Source organism: Pleurodeles waltl, chromosome 1_2 (assembly GCF_031143425.1).
Source record: "Pleurodeles waltl isolate 20211129_DDA chromosome 1_2, aPleWal1.hap1.20221129, whole genome shotgun sequence".
NCBI classification, from domain to species: Eukaryota; Metazoa; Chordata; class Amphibia; order Caudata; family Salamandridae; genus Pleurodeles; species Pleurodeles waltl.
Window position 1 is genome coordinate 450611072 of NC_090437.1, and position 24954 is coordinate 450636025.

Genomic DNA, 24954 nt, shown 5'->3' on the forward strand with positions numbered 1-24954 from the left:
GTACAATACTTTGGATTTTATGTAGAGTTGGGCTGTAATAGAAAACCTACGATTTCTGAACAATTGTTAAGCTCAATTGTATGTCTGTTAGTCATTTCGATTTAGAATTGAGTTATTCTCCGTTACAACCCAACTAAACAAAAGGGTCTTTAGCCTGAAGAGAGCTACTGTGCTTGCCTCATTTTAAGAACAGCTAGCTAAGAGCGAACTTCCAAGGTTGTGCCCGGCATGTGGGTCTCCTTCACTGCAAAGATGCATAACACAAACATTGCCAGACTGGTCCATAAGTACTAAAACTCGCTTTTCCAACAACAGCCTTTCTCTTCACTTGCTTTCCTCTGTTTGGTGAAATAAGCAGCTCCATAAAAACCGGTATGAGATAAAAACCCTGAATTCCCTCCAGCTCTGCAAAAGATTGACATGGTAATCCAGAGGGCCCTTGCCAAAGCTACATTGCTACGATTGTACAGAGCCACTAACCAAACAAATGTAATATACTTATAAACAGTTATCACCCATGCATAGGCTGCCACTTCTGGCATATAGTTGAGACAGCCGGAAGAAAGGAACACATCTGGCATACATTTTATCTAGAGCCCTTTTCTGGTGCAGTACAAATGTACAATTAGGGTATATTTGATGAACTTACGCTTGCCGCTCAGTAAAAATGACATCCATACTTTGTGCTTCTCTGTCGTTATGAGCCTTCAGCTGTTATGACATTAATGAAAGGGTAAGTTCTTACAGTTATGATACACAACGTCCAAATAAAATAGCACAGGAAACATACAATCTGGAGCGTTTTAAGAAAATCTGCATCAACCCTCTCCATAAGGTTATTACGTACTGCCCAACAATGTTTACATAAACCTGTGTTCCCTTCAATTGCTGTTGCTCTCACATCTACATTTTAGCATCTACATTCTGCCTAAACAAATGCTTAGTTGTCTAAGTGACATCTCAAACCTTAAAGGCAAGAATATACATACATATAAGCTCTACAATAAAGGATTAGAGATAGTGACTGTTGTTATGGTTCAGCTACACTTTGACCTTTCACAAAACTATTTCTAATGGTAATAACTTTGTTGCTGTTTGCCAAATCTACACAAACTTTTCCCCAACCTTAGCAAAGTTGGCTCATGTTCGGCATGTCAATTTTCATGTAGATCGATGCAGGGAAAAAGGGTTAAGGAGGTGCTTGGGGGTCGGGGGATAAAAAACATAAATTTCCCATTCTGGTTCCTATAGGAAATTTTGCTTTCACCTACAGCAAAAACCACTAAATGAATTTGCACCGGACTTATCATGAAAGGAATAGTTTCTTACCTGTAACTCCGGTTCTTGCATAGGTGAAGTTCCATTATAGCCATAAGCACTGAATAATCTTGCCCATGTGTGCGGACCACAGAGCATTTGTTCCTAATATAGCTTCTCAAGTATAGATGTTTGCGTTTCTTTGTGAAGGACTTATAGTCAGTTGAGAGAAAAGTATTATGCAGCTTATAGGAACAGCACAAATGTCTTTCACAAACCCTTTTTGTTAGAATAGAGAGAAGAAGTAAGGCAGGGCAGTGTAGCCACATAGTCTTCCATTTTATGAGCTTAAATAAAACCCAGAGACCACCAGTATCCCATCAAGCTCAGAAGGTGGCAGTTGCTTAAGTTCTTTTTGAGGCAATGCATGTGATATATCAGTCTACTGGTTATTTCTGTCCACTCCACCGGGGAGGAGGGTTGCCTATGACTAAAATGGAAATTTCCCAACAAGAGAACTGGAGTTACAGATAAGAAACTATTCCTTCTCTCCTAGAGGATTTCCGTTTATAGTCATAAGCACTGAACAGAGTAGCAAGTCCATCCCTATTTAATGCTGTGGAGAGGACAGAGAGGGTAACTTTGTTGAGTTTTAAGCAAACACATTTCTAAGAGAGCTTGTACTACTTGAGCATGAGCTCTGGCATCAGAATCCAGGCATTAATGTTTGGTAAATGTATGGACAGGTCTCCACATGGCTGCTTTGCAAATATATGGGATAGGGATATTTCTTAATAAAGCAGCTGTAGCCGCTTTACCTCTAGCGGAGTCTGCTTTAGGCTTAGCTGATAGTGTCTTATTAGCTTTTTGAGAGCACAACAGGATGCAGGAAACTAGCCATCAGAAGATGGATTGTTCAGAAGTGGACAAGCCCTTATGGACAGGACCATAGTTAATAAATAATTGGTTTGATCTACGGATGCCTCGTGTCCTATTGAGGTAGAACTTCAAAACTCTCCTCACTTCTAAGTAATGAAGATTTTTTTCAGCTGGAGTAGGGGGATTCTAAAAGAAGGTTGCTAAAGATATGAGCTGGTTAAAATGGAAGTCTGAAATAATCTTATGGAGGAATTTTGGGTGAGTTCTCATAACCACTTTGCTAGAGTGGAAGACTGTGTATGTCTCGTGAGAACAAAGCACTTGGATCTCGCTAAGCCTGTGAGCTCATGTAATAGCTATAAGGAATGCTCTCTTCCAAGAAAGGTGTTGCAGGGAGGTTTTGTGAATAGGCTCAAAGGGATCCTGCATAAGGTGAGAGAAGTATAATGTTAAACTCCCAAGGAGGTGAAGAATGCCTAATGGGAGGGAAAGCCTTATTCAAAACTCCTAGAAAATCCTTGATGATGGAGATTTTGAAAAAAGGGGTTTGTGAAGGACATTTTCTGTAGGCAGCAAGGAAGCCAGGTGAATCTTTATAGAAGGGAATTTTAAGCCAGATTTTGCCAGATGAAGTCAGTATGGCAGAATTACATCTTCCTGGCAAGAGGTAGGTCTACATTCTTGGAGGAACTTGCACATCTTACACTTGGAGGATGTCCATGCAGTCCTACAGCAGATTCAAGTGTCCTTATTGCACTAGCACCGGAGCCATACTGCCAAATTTAAGGAAGAGATATTGGGGTGTACCATCTGGCCTCCCAACTTTGTTAGCAGGTCTGTCCTGCATGGCAGCTTGAGAAGTGGACTGATGGACAGATGAAGGAGGTCTATGAACCACCAATGACGTGGCCACTCCGGAGCTATTAGGATCAATTTGGCTCTCAAGTGGGACAGCATATTGAGGACTGATGGAATCACGTGAATCAGCAGAAAAGTGTGAAGAAATTTGCCAGACCAGTCAACCAATAGGGCATTCTCCAGCATCTCTGATTGGTAGTACTTGAGGCAAAGCATTGCTATTTATTGTTTTCTGCCAAGGAGAACAGGTCAATGGTAAGTATGCCACACAGATGAAAAATGTTGTGAACGACGCCGTCGTGCAAGACCCACTCATGGTTTCTTGCAGAATCCTGCTGAGCGAGTCTGCCTGCACATTTTGTACACCTGGAAGGTGAGTTGTCGTGATCTTTAGGTCCCTGGCTGTGGGCCATTTCCAGATTGTATGGGCCTTGTGTGATAGAGGCTTGGTCCTCATCCCTCCCTGCTTGTAGAGGTAGGACAAGGTTGTTGTACTGTCTGTCTGAAGAAGCAGAGTGTTGGACCTGAACGATGGGTGAAACAATTTTAGCGCTAGATGGACTGCACTCAGCTCCAGGAGGTTGATATGGTATGTTAACTGTAGGAAGTTGGCTCTGTATGTGTTATTTCAAAGTAAGAAATAACATGCACAGAGTCCAAGGGTTCCCCTTAGAGGTAAGATAGTGGCAAAAAGAGATAATACCAATGCTCTATTTTGTGGTAGTGTGGTCGAGCAGTAGGCTTATCAAAGGAGTAGTGTTAAGCATTTGTTGTACATACACACAGGCAATAAATGAGGAACACACACTCAGAGACAATTCCAGCCAATAGGTTTTTGTATAGAAAAATATATTTTCTTAGTTTATTTTAAGAACCATAGGTTCAAATTCTACATGTAATATCTCATTTGAAAGGTATTGCAGGTAAGTACTCTAGGAACTTTGAATAATCACAATAGCATATATACTTTTTACATAAAACACATTTAGCTGTTTTAAAAGAGGACACATAATTTTCACAGTTCCTGGGGGAGGTAAAGTAATGTTAGTTCTTGCAGGTAAGTAAACCACCTACGGGGTTCAAATTGGGGTCCAAGGTAGCCCACCGTTGGGGGTTCAGAGCAACCCCAAAGTTACCACACCAGCAGCTCAGGGCCGGTCAGGTGCAGAGGTCAAAGAGGTGCCCAATACACATAGGCTTCAATGGAGGTAAGGGGGTGCCCCGGTTCTAGTCTGCCAGCAGGTAAGTACCCGCGTCTTCGGAGGGCAGACAAGGGGGGTTTTGTAGGGCACCGGGGGGGACACAAGTCAGCACAAAAAAGTACACCCTCAGCAGCGCGGGGGCGGCCGGGTGCAGTGTGCAAACACGCGTCGGGTTTCCAATTGTTTTAAATGAGAGACCAAGGGGTCTCTTCAGCGGTGCAGGCAGGCAAGGGGGGGGCTCCTCGGGGTAGCCACCACCTGGGCAAGGGAGAGGGCCTCCTGGGGGTCACTACTGCACTGGAGTTCCGATCCTTCAGGTCCTGGGGGCTGCGGGTGCAGGGTCTTTTCCAGGCGTCGGGATTTCAGAGTCAGGCAGTCGCGGTCAGGGGGAGCCTCGGGATTCCCTCTGCAGGCGTCGCTGTGGGGGCTCAGGGGGGACAACTTTGGTTACTCACAGTCTCGGAGTCGCCTGGGGTCCTCCCTGTAGCGTTGTTTCTTCACCAGTCGAGTCGGGGTAGCCGGGTGCAGTGTTGCAAGTCTCACGCTTCTTGCGGGGATTGCAGGGGTCTTTAAATCTGCTCCTCTGGATACAAAGTTGCAGTCTTTGTTGAACAGGGCCACTGTTCTCGGGAGTTTCTTGGTCTCTTAGAAGCAGGGCAGTCCTCTGAGGATTCAGGGGTCGCTGGTCCTGGGGAAAGTGTCGCTGGAGCAGTTTTTCTTCTGAAGGCAGGAGACAGGCCGGTAGGACTGGGGCCAAAGCAGTTGGTGTCTTCTTTCTTCTTCTGCAGGGGTTTTTCAGCTCAGCAGTCCTCTTCTTCTGTAAGTTGCAGGAATCTAAATTCTTAGGTTCAGGGGAGCCCTTAAATACTAAATTTAAGGGCATGTTTAGGTCTGGGGGGTTAGTAGCCAATGGCTACTAGCCCTGAGGGTGGCTACACCCTCTTTGTGCCTCCTCCCAAGGGGAGGGGGTCACAATCCTATCCCTATTGGGGGAATCCTCCATCTGCAAGATGGAGGATTTCTAAAAGTGAGAGTCACTTCAGCTCAGGACACCTTAGGGGCTGTCCTGACTGGCCAGTGACTTTTCCTTGTTATTCTCATTATTTCCTCCGGCCTTGCTGCCAGAAGTGGGGCCGTGGCCGGAGGGGGCGGGCAACTCCACTAGCTGGAGTGCCCTGCGGTGCTGGAACAAAGGGGGTGAGCCTTGAGGCTCACCGCCAGGTGTTACAGCTCCTGCCTGGGGGAGGTGTTAGCATCTCCACCCAGTGCAGGTTTTGTTACTGGCCTTAGAGTTACAAAGGCACTCTCCCCATGGGGCCAGCAACATGTCTCGAGTGTGGTAGGCTGTTAAAACCAGTCAGCCTACACAGGTAGTTGGTTAAGGTTTCAGGGGGCACCTCTAAGGTGCCCTCTGGGGTGTATTTCACAATAAAATGTACACTGGCATCAGTGTGCATTTATTGTGCTGAGAAGTTTGATACCAAACTTCCCAGTTTTCAGTGTAGCCATTATGGTGCTGTGGAGTTCGTGTTTGACAGACTCCCAGACCATATACTCTTATGGCTACCCTGCACTTACAATGTCTAAGGTTTGGCTTAGACACTGTAGGGGCACAGTGCTCATGCACTGGTGCCCTCACCTATGGTATAGTGCACCCTGCCTTAGGGCTGTAAGGCCTGCTAGAGGGGTGACTTATCTATACTGCATAGGCAGTGTGAGGTTGGCATGGCACCCTGAAGGGAGTGCCATGTCGACTTACTCGTTTTGTCCTCACCAGCACACACAAGCTGGCAAGCAGTGTGTCTGTGCTGAGTGAGGGGTCCCCAGGGTGGCACAAGATATGCTGCAACCCTTAGAGACCTTCCCTGGCATCAGGGCCCTTGGTACCAGGGGTACCAGTTACAAGGGACTTACCTGGATGCCAGGGTGTGCCAATTGTGGATACAAAAGTACAGGTTAGGGAAAGAACACTGGTGCTGGGGCCTGGTTAGCAGGCCTCAGCACACTTTCAATTCAAAACATAGCATCAGCAAAGGCAAAAAGTCAGGGGGTAACCATGCCAAGGAGGCATTTCCTTACATTAACTATCTCCCTGACTATTTGCCCTGGATCTGGATTGGTCCATGTGAGAACCCCAGCCTCTGTTGTGAGGCGTCTGTTACTATTGTTTGCAAAGCAACTTCCTGATGAAAAGACATACCTCGAAGTAGGTTCTTTGGGGAGCACCACCATTTCAGGGTCAGATTTGGTAAAAACAACCCCTCTGATGATGCCCTCACAGAGGGGGAAGCTAGTGATGTGGAGGAGAATTTCCCCACTCCAGTCCTAGTTAGGAAGAACAGGGTCCCTCAAACCCTGACTCCAAATGTGATAGTCAGAGATGCTGCTTCTCTTTTTGATGGCCCTGAGACTTCAGAACTTCTATCCTATCCTCCTAAGTACCCTTCAGCTGGTCTCACTGGTCCTCGAGAGGAAGAGGTGTGAGGAAGATGCAAGATGCCATTGAGTCGAGGAGAGAGGACATTGTTCTCACTATTGTATGGCAAGCTGTCATGAGAGAGTGACAAAGGATCGATAAACAACTCTCCTCTGAAGGACAGGCTTTTGTCTGTATTGTACTGATGGAAGCTCCCAGATAATGCAAGGTTTGAACCAGGACAGATGTTGACTTTAAGAGGTTGACCTGAACGCCTAATCTTTGGAGGAGACTGCAAGTCCAGTTGTAGTGAAACTGAGCTTCCTGAGATGTTGACGCCTTGATCAGCTAATCATCTAGGTAGGGATAAACAAATATTTTGTGCTTCCTCCGATGGGCAGCCACCACTGCCTTGCACTTTAAGAATGTTCTGGGTTTTCACTTGAGACCAAATGGAAAAACTCTGTACTGGTCTTGTTCTGCTACAAACCTCAAGAACTTCCAATGCTTTCTGGCAATTGGAATATAAAAGTATGTGTCTTGAAGGTCGATGGAACAGAGCCAATCCCCCTACTGTAATTTGGGATACATTTGGTGTAATGAGAGCATCCAGAACTTTTCTGACCAAATCCATTTGTTGGCTGACTAGAGGTCGAGAATGGGTCTGAATCCGTTCTTGTCTTTCTTTTTCACCAGAAAGTACCTGGAATAATGCCTGTCCCTTGTTGGTGGTGAGGAACAGGTTCAAACGCTTGTTTCTGTAAGAGGATGCTGACTTTCGACATGAACAGTGGGATTCGAAAATTAAACGGTTTCAGAGGGATGGACGGGGGAGGACTGGTGAACCTGAGACAATAACCACTTTGTACAATATTCAAAAATCAATTGTCTTTTGTTTTTTTTTGCCACTCTGTAAAATAAGATAATATGATTCCCAAATAAGATAATATGATTCCCCCCACTGGAGGAGGTTACAGAAGAGGGGGGGAGTAAAGACTTTGGACACGGATGGTTGCTTTCCACCTTGAGAAGTCTGTTGGGTGGATCCACTCCTTGGCTGCTTTCTTTGGTACTGGTGGTAAGGATGTTGCTGCTGTTGTTGTCCGCCGCTTCGTTGGTGTGCCCACTGAGGGGTTTGAACCCTCTGAGTATAGTACCGTCATTGGTAGGGATGGAAAGATTTTTACTGTTCTCTAGATCTTTCAAAGCCAACTTTCAGAGTTTCCATTTCTATCTTCATCCTTGCCATTTCATCTCTGGTGTGGCTTCCGAATAAAGTGGTACTAGAGAATGGGAGATTTAATATCCTCTGTTGAAACTCTGGCATGATTGAGGTAAGGCAAAGGCAAGAATGCCTCCGTAAAGCGATTCTGTGGCAGTGTTCATGTGCTGCAGTAGTGAGGAATCAGCCGCGGCACTAATGACTTGGTTGGAAACAAGTAATCCCTCATTGGAAGTCTTCATGTTTGTCTCGTGGAAGACAGTCAATAAATTGTTGCATAGAGTCCCATAAAGCCCTGTCATATATACCTAAAAGGGCAGTTGAGCTCGCTGCTTTTATTGTGGCTGCAGCTGTGCTGCAAACCTTCCAACCCACTAAGTCTATCCTCCAACTTTCCTTATCAGGTGGAAACGTGGAAGTGGGAGTAGTGGATGATTGTTTCTTTGCTGCCAGTACAATGACAGAGTCTGGTGACTGGTCTGTTAAATGAATGGCAGGATCCTACTCTGGAGGGCGGTATTTTTTTCTGCAGCCTGGATGAGGCTGGCTTGACCGAGGCGGCGTTGGAAACAGGTCCAAAGCTGTTTCTAATAGGCCTAGCACTAATGGTAACAAAGGCCTTGATGCTAAACTACGTTGTAGGGTCTCAGATATCACTGACGTTGACGGTGTTGGAGTCGACATAGCGATCTTAAGCTATGCAACTGCCCTCATGAAGACTGCTTGAAATATAGTGATGTCATTCACAGGTGATAAACGTGTGGTTGGGGAGTCTGACAGTGTTGGTGAGTAACTCCCAGTAGTGGAGGATGAGGTGTCAAGGGTGTGTCTGGAATGAGATCTCCTTGAATGGTGGTGATGACGTGAGCACCTAGGTGATGGAGATAAGAGCCTTGAGCTGTGGCTATGGTGTCTAAAATGGTGGTGTCATCTATAGTGAGTTGTGGACCTCGGTGGAACAACTGAAGGAGGAGGCGGTGTTAGATACAGGGGTTGAGGTGGAGGAGGATGCATAGGAGGAGATGGCACTGGCGATGGAGAGCCTGGCGCAGCTCTTAAAAGGGGAGTATGCTCTTAAGTACGCCGAATCCGGAGAGGTAAAGATGCACCTCTTCTTTCCTCTTCCCTCCAGTAGCCCTGAGGAGGTTGTGAAGCTCCTTGACGTCAACCTGTCTCTATGCCTCAACGTTGACAGGCATGTCAACTGTGATAGACATCGATGCCTCGATGTAGGTAGGGACCTCGAACTCCTGTGCAGTCTTGACGGCGAGTGTCGTGGTGGCGTTGGACTCCTCGAAGACAGTAGAGGACTGTGAGTGGATAGTGATGTTCCTGATGCCGACACCCCATGCCCTGACGGTGAACAACGGCATTTATTCGATGGCGAACCATGGATGGATGTGGATAGGCAAAGCCGTTTTTCTACCGTTTTCTTTTTGGGATGCTCTCTGAGACAGCTGATAGAGCCCTGGGAGAGGTCTGACCCTCTCCTCACTCTGAGGTCCCACCCTCAGACTGAAGTCTTCTTCCTCCCATAGGCTGGACTTTTATTAAAGAGAGAGGGCATTTTCTGTGAAACAACATATAGGTGGTCATTATGACTCTGGCGGTATTACAATGCCAGGGCCAAAACGACGGGAGCACCGCCAACAGGCTGGCGGTGCCTCCCGGCGTATTTTGACCGTGGCGGTAGCGCGCGGTCGCACCACCGGGCCACAATGGCCCCGGCGGTTGTAATCCGCCAGGGCAGCGCTGCCCAGGGGATTAGGAGTCCCCGACCGCCAGCCTTTTTCTGGCAGTCTGAACCACCAGGAAAAGGCTGGCGGTACGGGTAGTCGTGGGGCCCCTGGGGGCCCCTGCACTGCCCATACCACTGGCATGGGCAGTGCAGGGGCCTCCGGACAGGGCCCCATGCGGCTTTTCACTGTCTGCTGTGCAACTGCACCCGTCGCACGGCCGCAACACCGCCGGCTCCATTTGGAGCCAGCTCCCATGTTGCGGCCCACATCCCCGCTGGGCCGGCGGGCAGAAACTTGGTTTCCGCCTGCCGGCCCAGCGGGGCTGTCCAAATGGGCACCGCGGGAGTGCGGCTGCTGTGGGAAAAAAATCACACAGAAAAGGAGCGACCCAATAACTAGTTTTATGCCACAAACTGTAGAAGCATGGAAATATTTTTTAAAAAACAGCTTTACCAAAAGTCAGGGGTTCTATATATGTTTAACTACCCCCTGCTTATCCAAGGGTGGGGTGGTGTGTACCCAATTCTCCTGACTTGCCAGTAGGTGACAGAGACTTAAACAAATATTTGGGACAGCCAGTAGCTTTCCGCATTGCTCTTTAATTTGTTAAACTTTCTCAGATGTTCACATATATTGGGAGAGAATAAAGTACAAGCACTGGCAAAGCCAACACGTTGCGCCTGTAAAAGGCACAGCTTTTGACTTTGCCAGTGCTTGTCTGCATTCGGCCACCACTGCGTCAGACACAGAGATGGCCATCTTTGAAATAGTCTTTTATTAAAGAAAGTATAGGAAAGTACCATCTTTCTAGCATAGTTACCACCACGTTTTGCCTGATGCCAGTATGTTTAGACTGACGTTCACCGGGATCCTGCTAACCAGGACCCCAGAGGCTGTGCACTCTCCTCTACATTTGGTTGCTAGGTAACTTTCGAGCCTCACAACTGGCATACTAGTACACCCAAGTAAGTCCCTAGTATATGGCACTTAGATACGCAGGGCATTGTTACACCAGGCGTCTCCCATTGGCTACAGCATTTATTGTGCCACCCATAGGAGCCCATGCAAACTGTGTATTGCAGCCTGCATGAAATGGTGCATGCACCCTTTCACCCCAGATGTAAGGCATGCCTTACATCCCAGTCACTGCACTTAAGCACTGTAAGCCACCCTTCTGGTAGGTCCTTCAGCCCAAGGGCAGGGAGCATTTCCTTAAGTGTGAGGGAACGCCTGCATCGGCAGAGTACCCCTACTACCCAGACTCCCTTCTCTGGGCTTTGTAAGTGCTGGAAAGCCATTTTAAGACATGTAGTGGACATTGGTCAGCACGGGTAGTCCAGCTACATAATAGTTTCTCCGTACCTAGGCATGTTTGGTATCAAACATGTTGGAATCATGCGACAACACTGATTCCAATGTAAACATGTACTCTGGTGGTTCCTTAGTGGATCCCCAGATTTGCCTGTACAGTCTTCCAGGGTCTGCCTGGCAGCCCATGCTGTTGCAGACCCCAAACACTGTTCTGCACTCCTGCTCCTCATCCAGCTCGAGCAGGGGTGAGGCAGAAAAAAGGGTTTCCTGTAGGAGGGAGGTGTGACCTCCTCTCCCTTAGAACTAGGTGTCTGTGGGCTGGTTGGCCTCTCTGCACCACCAGACTCCTTTAGAGGGCACATTTGGTGCCCTCCTAGCATAAACCACACAAAGGAAAGGGGAGTGTCCAACCCCCTCTCCAGCTCCTCCCCTAGGGAGGTGTACAGAGCTCTGCCAGGTGACCGGTTGATTCTGACATCTTGGAAAAAAGATGTGCAGAGGCCCCTTGGAGAATATCACTGGTTAGGTTAGGCAGATAACATCCCTGACCACCTCTGATAACTGGGTCACTATAGAGAGTGCCCAACCCCCTTTTAGGGTTACTGATGGGCTCCCTATCAGTGGGTCCTCAAATTCATCAAGCAAGACTCTACACGGAACTCTCTGAAAAGATATCTTCTGCTCCTGGCCTCTGTAAACAATGCTAGTCTGCTTTAGAACCAAAACAAGTCTGCTTCTGTCAGGAATGCTCCCATTGCAACACTGCTTCTCCGGATCCTGCAAGAGTTCTGCAACACCCAAGGCTGTGCATTCTACGGGGTCACAAGGACTCTGTTTGAACCTGGAAGCACAAAGAAATCTCCAGTGGAGTGAAGGAGTCACGTCCCTGCATTGGCAGGCACCTCAAAGCGACGTCGACTGGCTGGTGAGGTCTGTTGTCCCGCAGACATCGAAAGGCGCTGCCTCATAGGTGGTGGTTCTGTGGCCATCTCTGGGTCCTGCCTATCTTCTGACTAACTTGGGATACAGTGGGCCTCTGCTCCTGCCACTGGACTGGAACCCCCTGTGCACAGCAACTGTTGCTCTTGCCAAGGTTTGGTGGCTCTTCCTCCAAGAGATCTGCGAGCACCGAGATGCCCCAGCCTCTATGTGAGAAAGTAGCCTCTTTCTAGCATGGTTACCCCCACTTTTGGCCTGTTTGTGGGTATGTGTCAGTGTGTTTTTAATGTGTCACTGGGATCCTGCTAACCAGGACCCCAGTGCTCATAGATAATACCTATAAGCCAGTCTGTTTTGCCTGTCTCACTGGGATCCTGCTAGCCAGGACCCCGTGCTCATAGTTTGTGTCCTAATGTGTGTGTTGTCAGTAGTGCTTGCCTGTGTCACTGAGGCTCCGCTAACCAGAACCTCAGTGCTTATGCTCTCTCTGCTTTTAAATTTGTCACTGTAGGCTAGTGACTTCATATACCAATTTCAATTGGCACACTGGACCCCCCTTACAAGTCCCTAGTATATGGTACCTAGGTACCCAGGGCATTAGGGTTCCAGGAGATCCATATGGGCTGAAGCATTTCTTTTGCCACCCATAAGGAGCTCAGACAAACCCTTCCACAGGCCTGTCATTGCAGCCTGAGTGAAACAGTGCACACACTATTTCACAGCCATTTTCACTGCACTTAAGTAACTTATAAGTCACCTATATGTCTAACCTTCACTTGCTGACTCCTAGGATCTTCTGTAGCTCCTGGACCCCGCAAGCTGGGCTTCTTCTTTCACCAACCTGCAGGAACTTCACCTCTAGGAGGGTGGGCATTGCCACCTGCACCAACTGGGCACCTCCGAGGCTGCTGAACGCTGTAACTTCCTTTTCAGGTCTTCTACGTCCAGAATCTGTCTTTGGGTTCCACCAGCTTGGACCACGGGTTATGACAGCAGCTGGACAACTGAAGCCTCCAATGACTTCAGTGAGGGTTTCTGATGTCCTTTCACCCCTATGCATCCAGGGTACCTTGGTGTCGGTACTCCTATCTTCTGGGTATCTTTGGGTGGGGACACTCTCCAACCTTCCCCCTGTCTTTGGGTTTCCTCTGGGTCCACTGTGAAAGGTCCTGAAACTCACAAATTCCAACCCCGACTTGCCTGTGTTAGTCTATGGGATGACCGGATAGGTAACAACTCTGCACCCTGTCGCTGGGGACACTTGATGTACTTAACTATGGTGTTTATGTTCTTCCCCAGTCCCTAGCTAACTACTACACTAACCTTGGTAGGGTTCACTATTTTGCATTCTACTTACTTAATATATGATCCTCCCCCCCAATGGGGCCCTGTACGTTTATGCTTCTGCTTGCCCTTTGGTGTACATATTGTGCGTAGATATCTCCAAAGGGAGATATAGCAATGCTGGTGTAGTAGTTAGTGCTGTAATAAAGAATCCTTTATTTTTGAAACACTTGTGTGGGAGTTACTGTCTGACTATTGTGGTATTGCAAGTGCTTTACATTCCTCCTGGATAGGCTTCAGCTGCTTGTCTCAGCTAACCGTCAAGAGCTATTGCAATTTGGAACCCTAAACATTATCACTAAGGCTTGCCTGGACTCCGTACAGGGTGCCTCTCCGTAGGTGTAAAACATAAACTGAGCCAGCTTCCTCCAGAAAGAGCATTCTATCTTTGCAGCTGATGCCCACCTATGCATGCCTAGTGACATGTGTGTGCATGAAGCCATTCTACGATGGCCGCCTGTGTGTAAACATGCCTTGTGGTGTAAAGTGACCAAGGGGTGCTAAAAAGCAAAGAAAAATGAGTCCCCAATAGTCAGCAGTGGAAAGATACAACTCAGCCAATCCGGTCACTCTGAGGCTAAAATGCTCCTGGGTTGGACAAATACAAGAATAGGGAATAAAGCAATTCAATCAAAAACGGAGACCTAAGACAGAAAACTAAACAATCACAACACAGGTATGCCACAGGCAGGTAAAACTGTTTGAAGCAGCTGCAGCTAAAAGCTACCTATGTAGTAGGGACTTAAACATGAGGCAGCGGTTGAGAGGGATCTTTAACACCACTCTCTTTCAAATGTAGGGGTTCAGTACTCAACTACCTTCTTCAAAGGGAGCTTCTATTAAATTATAAAGACCAGCCTATTTTAAGGATAGGGGTATTCGGTGTGCTACTAGTCGTCTGCCTTTTCCCAGGGCATGGGGAGGTTAAGAAAAGGAGGAGGAAGTTGTCTGCTGCTCTGCTCCTTTGATGGCAACACAGGAGGTAAGCAGATTACATCTGTTCTATCTTTTCATTCTCAATTGAGAGCTTTGCACTTGGACAGATATAAGTTGCAGTACTGAAATTGTGAACTTTGGAAACGGATTCATTAACTACAGGGCATGCATGAGTTACTGGGCTCCATTCGTGTCGATTTGATGGACTAAAACTGATCACAAGTACCATCCTTTAGCACTCGATCCTCAGGGTACTGTGGCAGAGCAACACATGGCTTACTCAAGGATGTGGTGTAGGATTGATACTTAATAATGCATACAATAACATGCAATAAATAACAGTCCAAACAGTACTTTGTCTTAAGATAAGAAAGGTACTTAATTCAACTTACAACACAAAAATACACAACTAATAGCGTAGATAAAGGTATATATCCAGAGATTAGAGAAATCCCGTGCCTCGTCTGTTCCAACTTCCACAAACTCTTCCTGCCCAATACCTTAAACTAGTCCAGTGCCTTCTAGTTTTCATAGTTCATATGCAAATCTTTCCTTTAGGTGGTAAGTCTTTTCTACCTCTTGGGTACTCCCAACCTCCCAAACGGGATAATGAAGAACAGGCTGATCTAGTAACTTAATTATGAAGTGTCTCAACAGTTCACTTGTTGGGTTCTTACTCTTTCGATGTAGTCTGTGCACACAAAAGTGTGTAGGCGACTCTGCCAGCCCTACCATGCTTATAGGGCATATGCACAGGCCATACTCCTCAGTCAGCGGCCCACGTTGGAAGGTAGTGGCCAGAAGTAGATAAGCCGTAAATGCAGGCATACCACTTCTGGTTCTGTTTTTCATGGTGATTGGGGATGACTCTTGGCATTCTCTTGAGATTGTATGGCCTGAATGAAACCCCAAACCCAAACAGGGCTTAGGAGGCCACCACAGTTGCAGGAAATAAGGGCAAGATTTCTACAGGAGTCCCTGTCCAAGCACAAGATGGCCTAGCCTCTCACTGACAGGATCTCTGTCCTGGGTCAAAAATCCATAGGGACAGCCTCTAGCCTACAGCGAGTCCCAGACACTTTAGTGTGAATGAGACAACGAAGGCTTACTACAGCTTCGGGTGAGTAGCAGCAATTCACTTTTGGGCTTCGAGCTTGGTGCATTAAACCTTCCTGCAGTTCCCTCTTAAATGTACCTGACTGTTGGCCTATCTGGCTTAAAGGTCACATCCAGTACCCTTATCATCTCGATGTTAGCACCTTCCTTCATGTCTCCTCTGAACAGCTTTTCCTAACAGGGGTTAAACAGGAGTTCGATTGGTTTTCGACCTGGCGCGGAGAATGGTAATTGGTCAACCTTTCCTGGGCTTTTTAGAAGTTCTCCAGCACACTGATGTGGGAAGCCAATCAGTTGTTGAGATTTCATTGCAGAGGATTAGCAGACCAGAATCTGAATTTCGCCAGGCCCAGTTTGTTTTGGGTTCGGTTTCGGGGTATGTGATTTCTTTTTCATTCTATGTATTCAGCCAGATGCCTTTGTTCAGCAGATATGGCAGGCATGTTTCCCCCAATGGGGCACTTGTGACAAAATAGCAAAAATGAAAATGGCCCTCACCTCCTCAATAGTTGAGAAAACCATCTACAGCAGATCAAGAAGGAGGAAAGGGGTAGGAGTCATTTCAACACTACTGCCTTTCTTGTTAGCTTCACACTAGTCTAGACAAATTCAAAAGACTACATGAATGTTCTAGGAGATTCTGGCAATTCAGATCCATGTCTAGTAGGCTCTCACCATCATCTGTTTGATATATCATCCACACAGGAGATCCAAAATAGACTCCTATATCCATGAAATAATGCATGCAAACTCACCTGAGGATCACTCCACCAACTCTCTCAGGAGCAAAATTACAAGTGCCATCCATGTTATCTAGGATGAAGTGAATGACTGATTTTAAGAAAACCTGCAGATTTGTTTTGAACAGAAAAGGCCAGTAACTGCTCTCCCACTGCAGGCCAATAAAGGCTCTCACACTCCAGGTGGACCTTCTTCTCAATCATGAACAGGGTGACGGAGGCATCTGTCATCTAGCATGCTGGTCAAGGGCAATATTATTTTGTGGACCAGGGGTGAGCAGCACAGTGTTTACATCCCCCTCACTAGGCAAAATGGTGTGTTGTAACAGCCCACCAGTTTTGGAATATAAAATAAAACTGTATGAGTGATCAGAACCATTTTAGCACATGTGTGAATGCCTTACTGATTTCTGTTTACACCACATTTGTTTCAGGTTGCTCAACGGTAGGCATAATTATTAGGGGTGCAAAAATGTAATTCTATGCTTATTTAGGATATGATCTGTGCATCTTCATATTAGTGTCAAAGCCTGTACCTGTTTGACCACATGTACGCTCATTTTTAAGAAAAGATTGCACCTTACATTCTTGCTGCTCCACCATCTCATAAAACTCTACTTATTATAAAAGTCTTGCTGTATTTATTCATACCTCACAAATGTTTGAAATAGCATATAACCTGTAAGATTTTTAATTTATTTTGAGTGTTAATATTAAAACATATTAATGGTTGTTTATAAATTTTGTGAGAATTTCTTCTGTTTCTGCCACCGAAGTCGCCTGCTGCCCTTGAGCCATTTTGCCAAAAGTCATTTCATCCCAGATGGGTACACAACTCTTAAGTAAAAGATTTTCCCACTTTATTTGTTTATAGCATCCTTCCCTTGTTCAATGTTGTTGCATCGTAAATGAGAACGTGCACTGAGAAACCTTGCATAGACACTTCTTTTGAGTCCTCTTATCTAACCTATTGAACTTTTCTACACGTTATTTTTATAAAAATTCTTCTTGCAGAATGACCTGCCTATATTTAATAAATGTTCGTAGGAAGATAACTGGGTCAACCATCTCTCACCAAGCTTGCGTAGAGGAAGCCAATAGATTTAACTTCCCACTGTGTAAAGGTTTAGAGTGATAGTTATGAATTCATGCCTGCAGTAAAATTGTGTGCACCCACTCACCCTAGACTGTATTTGCTCACTAGGCCTTCTTTGTTTACACCACAATAACATCAACAGATATTAAGGACGCATAAAGATCACTTACCCAACGTAGTATGTGCATGCCTATTTCCACTACAACACCATACATTCTATGTATGAACCTTTACAGTGTCAGTGTAGCTCCTGATTAGGACTACTGAATGAAGAATTATAGGAGGTGGGTGATAATAACTCCCGGTCCCCTACTCCTCCAAGCCTCCCACTGCGGACATTTTGCCAGTTAAGAGCTGGTGAAATACTCAGTGGAAAAGGGATGAAAACTGGAGCATTACTACTCAAATCATGTCCTACAATACCAATTCCTCAGGTAATTACCCAATTCTTAAGAGGCCCTGGGAAGGCAAGTTGGATTACCGCAGTAATCCCACATCTCAGAAACACAGAGTCTGTAAAATATATACTCGAGCAATACCAGTCAATTACTGCAGTCAGTACACTGCTCATCCAGCCATTCAAAATCTCATGGGTAAACCCCAAACAACATCATAAATAACATACTAAGGCTTTGACCCAAAAAAAAAAAAAAACTTAATTGGCTTTGTCTCTGCTTGTTTTACTATGTAGATTTAAAACAAGTGGTAACATCAAAAGCAGAATGGCACTATCAGATACCTATGAGGAGATTTTGCATCTTCGAGAGACAATACATGTCAACAGAAAGAAATATGTTGTATTGTCTTGTGAGGCAACATAAATCAAGAGAACTGGGATGTTTTTTCAAGGGCAATCTGTGAAGACCAACAATAGGATAGTCAATGCATATAATTTAAGATAGAGAATTAAGTACTTACCATGTTGTAATCATTCATGACTTCCTCCATGTCTGTATTAGTGTTTAGCTTATCCACCAACTAGAAGAAGAACGTAGAGGGATTGTCAATATGTTGTAAAAAGTTGACAATTATCAAAATGTTATCTCTCAATACCAATTAATCCCTACAGTTTTGGGAAAAGATGCAGCAATACAAGGCAGATTTCACTCTTTTGAACCTGCACAAATTGAGGAGGCATAAGGCCTTATTATTATTTGAGCTAGGTACAGCTCTAGCTGTATCTCAGGGCTTACGTTATCAGTAAAAAATAGATAAAAGTAAAACACTATATCACAAATATAGAAAGGACAGACTCTATTATCCGCAGTCAGTCTAAAATAGGAAGGACCACTGGAATTATGGGCAGGGGCACACCAAATTATGCAGCATTGGCACACCAAACTAAGCGGTAGGGGCATACCAAATTATCTGGCATAATGCAGTACATTTTTTTCGTAGTATTAATTTTAGCATTTTTACACATGCTAATACTGTCTGGGCAATGAAGTCACCACATTTGTACCAGTTTAGCAACCAAAAGCAGTAATAAGCACTGAAAGATGACCAGTAAACCTTTCTGAAGGGCCTTACACTGCGCCCAAACACATCACAACGATTTTATTAAATTCTGAATCATCTGAGCTAGAAACATTTTTTTAAATATGGTAATGGTAATGGTCCTGCTCTCCTCACACTATGGCTTTGTTGCCATTGACAGTCACATCTTCAGTCAGCCTACAAGACAACCATTTGGTTTGTGGGCTGTGAGATTGCATATTTAATGGCATTTTGCCTCTTTTCATTTGTGTTCGCATACCAGCATCAAGAAAGAAAAGAGTTGTTAAAGAAGGCTGCTGGTATCTGGGATCAGCAGGCCCCTCTCATGCCAGCTTCAGTCTCTCTCTGTTGTTTTAATGCCATGGCATTTAGCCTTTTGACATTTGCAGCACACCTCAGCAGCAACAGGTGAAAGAGCCTGCATTTTTTCATTCTTTTTTTTTTTCTTAAGTTGCTCCATGGCTGCACATGCGTTATTAGAACATTGGAATGTTGGTAGCTCCATTGAAAACAATAAAGTGCTGCGGGCTTTTACTGGCCGGTAAAAGCCCGCAGCGCCAACATTCCAATGTTCGCTTTGTTCACAGCAACAGCTGTGAACAAAGCCTCACGGAGCCCGAGGGGATTTTAATCCCCTTGGGCTCCGTGAATTTTTTTTTTTTAATAGAACATTCTGCCCTGAGTGGCAGAATGTTCTAATAGCCTTAGAACCCGCCGTAGCGGGCTCTACCGGCTATTAAAGTCCCTCTCCCTTGTTAAATGCCCTCGCCTTCGGCTCGGGCATTTAACGTGGGGAGCGGGCCTTTAATAGCCGGTAGAGCCCGCTACGGCGGGTTCTAAGGCTATAATAATGGTGCTTATAAGGAGGACTGGACACTCGACCCGCAGTGTTTAAAAGAGAGGATGCTGTCAAAGGAGGTGACCTGATATGTACATAATTGAGTGTCATTTGAAAATTGGTGAACAGACACACCCACCTCCTTCATCATTACTATCAGTGGCTCCATGTACAAATCGAACAATGAAGGTGGACAGTGTGTTGCCCTAATAAACTCTGCCTGTGGTAATACAGACATCAGAGCGACAATTCCCTGTTGTAACCAGCTGTTTTCACTTGTTGAGGAACCGGTGCCAGGGGTAGTAAACTTTAAACTGTAAGGTTGGATTCTACCCACACTTATCCACATACATCTTTACTGTTCCTTATTCGAGCAATGCTTGGGGGACAGTTGGCACATCCTCTCTCAATATACTACACAAGGACTGCAATAGGAGTCCACAACCTTGAACGTGGAGCAAAATGAAAAAAACTCAAGACATATTCTTGTAATGTGGACTCGATTAGCAAATTATAATCAAAACTGTACAGGTACCATTAGAATTAATTTATTGTATATCTCCAAAAGAAATTCTGGAAAAAATGTTTGGAAAACATACCATATTGTAATCAGCCAGTTGTCCTTGGTGTTCTTTTATTTCAATAGCAAGTGATTCAGCCCTAGATGTAGAAGACAAACAGTGAGATAACATGAGATATCAAAGATGTATCAATCTAAATAGAATAAAGGTTATTTGGTAAGCATCTGAGAACAATTCAAACTACCAAATATCAAAGAGATTTTTTTGCAAAAGATTGAAATGAAGCAGTGTGCACTACACTAATCGTGCTAAATGTGTCTTGCTCAGTCATATCCAAGAACAACTTTATTCTTCTTTAAAAAGGTTTACCTACTACTGGACAAATACGAGTGAATGTATTTTTGCGGGCACTTTAAAAGCCATTGTACAAAAATACATATATTCCCAATCCTCTTTTACAAAAGCACTTGAAGAACACTTTTCCAGTGTAACTGTCTAAACATTCTAGGTTGAACAGACTTCTTCTGTATCACTTTTATATTACTAATGTTCAAGACAGTAAAACCCTGCTTCACAGGCTGCTGTCTGGTAAAAACCAATACTGAAGTAGGACTGAAACTGGGACAGTGAGGCTGAGTGATAATGCAACCCTATATGAAGTCATCTATACGGATAAATGTGCCAGAAACCAAAAAAACATGGCATTCTCCTTAGGGACAACATCTGCACATCACTGTATTGTAAAAACATGGATTAACATTCACCAGGTGATTCTGCAAATTGTAATCAATGGAATATATTTAATTAATGTAACAGCAGCATCTCAATCCATCTAGGAAACATAGAGTTTTTTACCTACTTTTCATTGACTTTACTGACAAAGCTTGTAAACAATCAGAAAACTTGCCTCCTACAACATTTTGATATCAAACTGAGTGTGAAAGGAGGTTTCTTTGAAACGTGAGTCAGTGACCTTTGGGCTCAGTATGCATATGGTTTGTATGTGTGTGTTTACTGGGGACGCAATATCACTTGTGTGTGAAAATGTTTCATGCTTTTATGCACACGAGGAAGACATAGTTCTGGTAAATAACCATGAAGAGGCAGAGAATATGGGCAACTCACAAGTTTTGGCATCATGTAAAAAAACTATTCATGAACAGTGGTGCACAGTACTCTTTAAGGAAACCTTACATCACCATTAGGTAGTTTGGCCAAGGAGACAGCTTAATGCTACAAAAGCTGATGTGAGAGAAAAGAAACACCAGGCACTACTCACAATGCAATGTCGAGAAAAAATACCAAACAACAAAAATTAAATATCCAGAATACTATCAGAGTCACAAAGTGATGGAAATCCACCCCCCTCAACAGTTTTAATAGAGAAGATTTCCAATGGCTTCAGGGTCCTGTACATTTATTCTATTTGAAGCTGTTAGAACGGGGGTTTCTGCTCGTCAGAGTATGTGCTCTGTACAAGCAGGAACCAACACTTCTAGTCAGGGTAAGCTAGTTACACACTTAGAGATAACCTGTGCTCACCCTCTTGTAGCTTAGCACAGTGCAGTCAGGCTTATCTAAAAAGGCAATGTGTAAAGTATGTGTGAAACACACACACACACGCACACACACACACACACTAACACAATGGAAACACCAGAATAATTGTAGTAGTAAAGAAAGAGGAAAACAGCAAAAATCAAATCAGTAGAAGAAGTCAAGATATTCATTTTAAAGAATAAACCAAAAATAGTGCTTCAAAGTCAATAGTGCTGAAAGGTAACTTGAGGTCGCGCTAGACTGGGGTAAATCCAAAGTTCAGGCTGGCTGCAATGGATGGCAGGTCGGCTACAGGACTCAGACAGGTCCTACTGACAAAGTACCTTGGATGGAGCAAGCGTCGACACCAAAGACTCGAAGTAAAGAGTCACAGAGGTGCTGCAACATCATCAATCATGTGGATGAAGGTGAAGCATCTATGCCGATCCGCCCAGTCGAAGAAGGCTTTGGCGTCAAACCCTTTTACAATGCAGGTGCTGCGCAGTCAGCCAAGGCGATATAACTGATCATTTCCTGAGTGTGTGTCGAAGAGCAATCCGTCAGCTCTGGATGGCGCAAAGTCACTGATGTGTCAACGCTGATGAAGGAAAACTGCAGAAACCCACTTCTCAGGTCCAGGACTGGATTGGCACCTCAAGCAAGGGTAGGACTCACAGATGGCCAGCAGCAAGGATGTAGGACGTTTTGATGGCCCTGAGACTTCAGAAACAGCAGGCAAGCCAGCAAGCCCTTGGAGTCACTCTGGGTTCAGATGAGAGGTGTCCAGTCCTTCCTCAGCAGGGCAAAGATCAGCAGGCACCAGGGTAACTCATCAAAGCAGAGAGGATTCCTTCTTGGAAAGCAGTCAAGTAGAGTGGCACTCCTTGTGGCACAGTAGTCCATACTCAAGGCAGAGGTCTTCACAGGTCCAGCAGTGCCTGATTTGGTAGGGTTTAGAGACCCAGCACTTATACCCAAAAGTGCCTCTGAAGTAGGGGCAACTTCAAAGAAGGGTCTTTGAAGTGCACAGAGGTCCTTTCTTTCTCAGCTCTGGCTACAGACTATCAGTAGTGGGAAATCAGCCCTTTGTGTGGGGGCAGAAACTCTCTATTCAGATGCAAGTTTCAGCTCCTCTCCACCCTTCCTGCCCAGGAAGAGACATCAGAATGCAGATGAGTGCTCAGACACAACTTATCTTCCTGTGTTTGTGGCTGTCTCAAGGGAATGCACAAAGAACAGCTGTCATCCACCCCAGATGTGTATTGGAGACAGGCTGTAGGTAAACTGAGCAGCAAGAGCAGAGAAATGCCCACTTTTTAAAAGTGGTATTTCTAAAATAATAATGTTAAATCCGACTTTACCAGTAAAGAGGTTTTATCATTAACATTCCAATGATAGGAAACATGATGCAGCTACTTCTTTCTGATCAGGAATTACAGTTTAAATGTATATTAAGGAATCCCCAACAATAGCCCATGAGAGGATTAAGTTGCACAGAAGTGAAAAACAACTTTGGGAGTTTTTTACTACCAGCACATGAAAAACGTAAATGTATGTGTCCTGCCTTTCACTTACAAAGCACCCTGCTCTATGGGCTACCTAGGGCCTACCTTAAGAGTGACTTATATGTAATAAAAGGGGAGTTTAAGGCTTGGCAAGGGGTTTTAAATGGCAAGTCAAAGTGGCAACAAACTGCACACAGAGGCTCTGCAGTGGCAGGCCTCACACATGTTTAAAGGGCTACTGAGGAGATGGTATATACAGCACTGCAGGCCTGTTAATAGCATTAAATGTACAGACCCTGGGTATATGGTATACCACTTTACAAGGGACTTACAAGTTAATTATGTCAATTGTGTATATTCAAATATTATCATGTTTAGGGGAGCAGCGCTTTAGCACTGGTAAGCAATAGTAAAGTGCTTAGAGTCCTAAGGCCAAGAGAAAGATGCAGCAACAGGCAAATAGTTTGGGGGAAGACCACCCTAAGGCTTACAGGTCTAACAGAAGCATATTGCATCTTATACCTTTTCAAAGGATTGTCTACATGGCAACATTACAATTTTCAGCTGGACAAAGTCCTGGTAGTACGTGCTTGTTTAAAGACATTGTTCAAAAAGGTCTTGATGTACTTAGATGTGATAAGTGAATATTCGCAATCAAGGTGCTGATGGTGAAAAAAAAGCTTCCGGTGAGAGCATACACTGAGAGAGGCTGAAGCAAGACACTAAGACCTTGAATTGATGGGGACGGTTTTACATGTCATTTTTTGGTGGGTGTAATACAGCTCTGGATTAGTCACAGATGTAAGTGGCATCAGCAAGAACACTAATCGACACTGTGCTCTGGGTCGGACACATGGGTTTTGCTTCTAGAAGGACCTTCAGTCTGAAGAAAGTGGCCACAACCTTGGAAATATATGGTCATTACCCAAACTGAAAGCCTCCCTTTCCACAGTAATATAGGAGTAAAAGTGTTCCTTCTCTGCTCTGGGTCTTATGAAAACTCTACTCAATAAATGCACGCACTATTAAAGGAATTTGATACAAGTCATTTTGAAGGTCTACTTTGGTGGTTTGCTCCTGTTCCGAAAACCCATCCAATGTCAGATGCTAATACTTTTCTAAATACTGTTATTTACAAGCCATCTGAACACATGCCTTATAGAAGTATCAAATCATTGACAAGGAAACATGTTTTTGAGCTGGCTGTAACAGCATTAAATTTCAGCAGATCACAGGCTGCGTTAGATAAGAAGTCCTATACTGATTTTAAATAACAGAAGGCTGATCCTTAAAACAAGGTTTGCTGACATTACTTCCTCAACCATTTCAGCAAGTAAAGAAACCTCTTCTAAATGTCAATGCCCTTAGGGCTCTCTGTTTTTATAAAAAATTGCCATGCCTCAATGGATCATTTCTTGCATCTCAGGTAAAAAGGTTACAAGGGTCATGGAAGTACGCTTTTATGTTCAGCCATTAAATGCCAAATCTACCTGTATAGCTATTCAAAGGCAGGAACCTATTAATATAATAATACACAGGGCTGCTTCTGGGGCATCTCTAAGAGTTTTCTGTATGCTCTGTGCATTAAATTCCACAGCTACAGCTAGCAATCAAATCAGCTTTAGATCAGCTAAATTTGACTCAGGACATCCTGGTTTCACCTTTTCACAAGAACTATTGTTTTGTATTCAGCACAATTAATTACTGCACTCTCAGTCCTTTAGGCATCTCTGCATAAATGCTACAATACAATGCCTTACATTTCCCCACTCCATCATGGTATTATCATAAATTCCTTCACCTGGGCAAATAAAGAACACTTGAGTGAAGGGAATGGGTTGGGGTAGGTAGGGGTGCAGCCTGGAAGAGGCAGAGCCTTACACTTCTGGATTTCTAAGCGTTGCCTTCCATGTTTTTAAACTGTTAGGTCACCTGCTCCAGTCCCATTACATGGAACGATATTCCTTTCATATAATGAAATTTCCAAACATGCATAGGT

General features: G+C 44.7%; 1 protein-coding gene across 2 annotated transcripts in view; it reads right to left on the reverse strand.

Moving 5' to 3' along the window:
- IFT74 (intraflagellar transport 74) overlaps positions 1–24954 on the reverse strand; it is a 464653-nt gene that overhangs the window by 391945 nt on the left and 47754 nt on the right. For both annotated transcript variants that reach the window (XM_069240788.1, XM_069240779.1), the window contains exons 6-8: positions 19990–20050; positions 17974–18033; positions 650–711 (exon numbers count right to left, since the gene is read on the reverse strand). In XM_069240788.1, coding sequence (XP_069096889.1) covers positions 650–711; positions 17974–18033; positions 19990–20050 — 183 coding nt within the window. The remainder of the gene's footprint in view (positions 1–649; positions 712–17973; positions 18034–19989; positions 20051–24954) is intronic.